The sequence below is a fragment of the Stegastes partitus genome, unplaced genomic scaffold (genome assembly GCF_000690725.1).
Source record: "Stegastes partitus isolate 25-593 unplaced genomic scaffold, Stegastes_partitus-1.0.2 Scaffold1453, whole genome shotgun sequence".
In the NCBI taxonomy this organism is placed as follows: Eukaryota; Metazoa; Chordata; class Actinopteri; family Pomacentridae; genus Stegastes; species Stegastes partitus.
In genome coordinates, this window is record NW_007579184.1 from 31745 (window position 1) to 33853 (window position 2109).

Here is a 2109-nt window from a genome sequence, read left to right on the forward strand (position 1 = left end):
TTTTCAACCACGCTAACAGGCAACAACAAATGAATTACTCTTGCTCCTAATGAAAGAAAGTGGACATTGAAACAGTTGTTTACAAAGACCAACTGTGGCTGAAAGTCTGGATTTTTACCTTGGTGACATGTTCATGCAGTGTTTGTTTGTTTGTTTGTTTGTTTTAAATATCGATAAGACACATCATTACGTATCAAACCTCAGGAACTAATCCTGTCAATTTGCAGGGCGGGGCTCGCTCTATCACTATTCTTCTTTAGCATCAGTTTCTGGTGCCATGATGATTGAATTACTCCAGTATTACTACTTGCTATTGTGTTGCATCAAGGAGTTTTACAGTGTTTGAGCAGAGCCATAGGTGAGCTGGTGTGCTAAAGCTGCAGCAGGTGGTTGTGGGGTGGGAGGAGAAAGAGGTGGAGGGCTTCATAGAGGGGTGGTTAAAATAGTTCTGTGACTGTTGTGTATGACAACAGATTTGGTTCCTTTTGATGTCTTTATCTTCCCCAAAATAAAAGTTCAGGGGGCGCCATTTTGACACAGTTTAAGAGATTCAGTGCTCATCACAGATGGTACTTGACATGTTTACGTCCAAGGAGCTTTACAAATGTTGGCGGAGCACTGGCAGCAGTGTATCACTGCACAAGGAGACTACTTTGACAGAGATAGTGGCAAAATTTAAATCAAGCCCGGTGTTTGTTTGTTACAGGAACAATCTCGTAGCGTTTTGATCAATCCTGATCAGTAATTTTAACCTTAACCTTGCATGGGAATAGTATTACCTAGGGACATCTAGTAATCTGTAATATTTGCAGAGGTCATTTAAGTCCATGTGAATGTGTCATGTCTGCAGTTTGTAAAATGTAACATTTCCACCCCCAGTGACCCACTATATTGTGCCAGACACGCAGCCCCTGTGATAATATTAGTCCCAGTGTGCATCTGCAGCTCAGTGACGTGGGTTGTGTTGGGTTTTTCCCCGCTCTGCATATTTATTCCTCCTCATTTTTTGCTTGAGAATTATTGAGGCTGTGTTATCAAGTTTGAGCAAGTTTGGAGCATTTAGGGGGATTAGATGAATGATATTCAAGGCAGGATGCAGTGAGGAACATTTTGCTGTTGTTCAGCAGGCTCAACAGTTATATGTGCTGACTCTAACCCTAAGAAATAAAGCACAGACTCTGCTTATCCTTAGTGAATGTGTCACATGAAGTACAGACGTGGAGGGAATGCAAACAGGACATTTTATACATAGAGATGAGTTAAATCAACAACCATGACCGTAATGTTGACACCTCATTTATATTTGAAATCAAACATTTAGCAGAGGCAGATAGAGTTTGATGTTACCTGATGGGATCACTGTCAGATCTGCAGCTGGTTCATCGTCACAGAAGTATCTTCCAGAGTCTGACACAGATGCTCTGACAATATGCAGTGACTTAAATTTATCTGCCAGGGAGCCGTATCGTCTGTCTGGATCATTGTGTCGAATGTCTCCACGACCAGTAGCAGTAATCAACTTGACTTTACTTCCATTGATCTCTCTGCTCCACGTCACTGAACCCTCCACAGAGCGACGACAAGGAAGGTTAACCGGGTTTTTCTGCATGACTACTGTATGGATTAAAGCTGCAAAAAAAAGACACCAATATTTCAGAATCACATTGAACTTTAGCTGCTCATTGATGTTACGAGACCACAATGTTTAAGGGTTTATAGCCAGGTCTTCACAAATAAATCTCAAAAATGTGAATCATATTCTCATTTTAGTTGCCACAGGAGACCAAGTTCTGTCCACCAAGTTGTAAGTTCAGAGTTCAATGAAATTTTCTACGTTGAGCGATAAATGTGTTCTGACAAACAGAAGTTCTACTGTTGCCAAGTCTAATAAATTTATGTAACTCAGAGTTATGCAAAGAGGTAATCACAAAAAGCAGACATCTGACAGAATGTTTGCCGTGTCCATCAGCTACATACTCATCTATTTGTCAGTCTTTTCTGGTCTCATTCTCTCCAAGATGATGATTTGCTGATGATTTTCTATAATAAATAAGACATGCAATCTTCTAGACTACAACAACACCTTTTGCTGTTTTCTAACATTTTATA

General features: G+C 40.3%; 1 protein-coding gene across 1 annotated transcript in view; it reads right to left on the minus strand.

Annotated features, from left to right (window-relative positions):
* Window positions 1–2109, minus strand: part of LOC103370623 (uncharacterized) — a 28012-nt gene that overhangs the window by 23307 nt on the left and 2596 nt on the right. The window contains exon 2 of the mRNA XM_008299742.1: window positions 1348–1629. Within this exon, the coding sequence (XP_008297964.1) occupies window positions 1348–1629 (282 nt within the window). The remainder of the gene's footprint in view (window positions 1–1347; window positions 1630–2109) is intronic.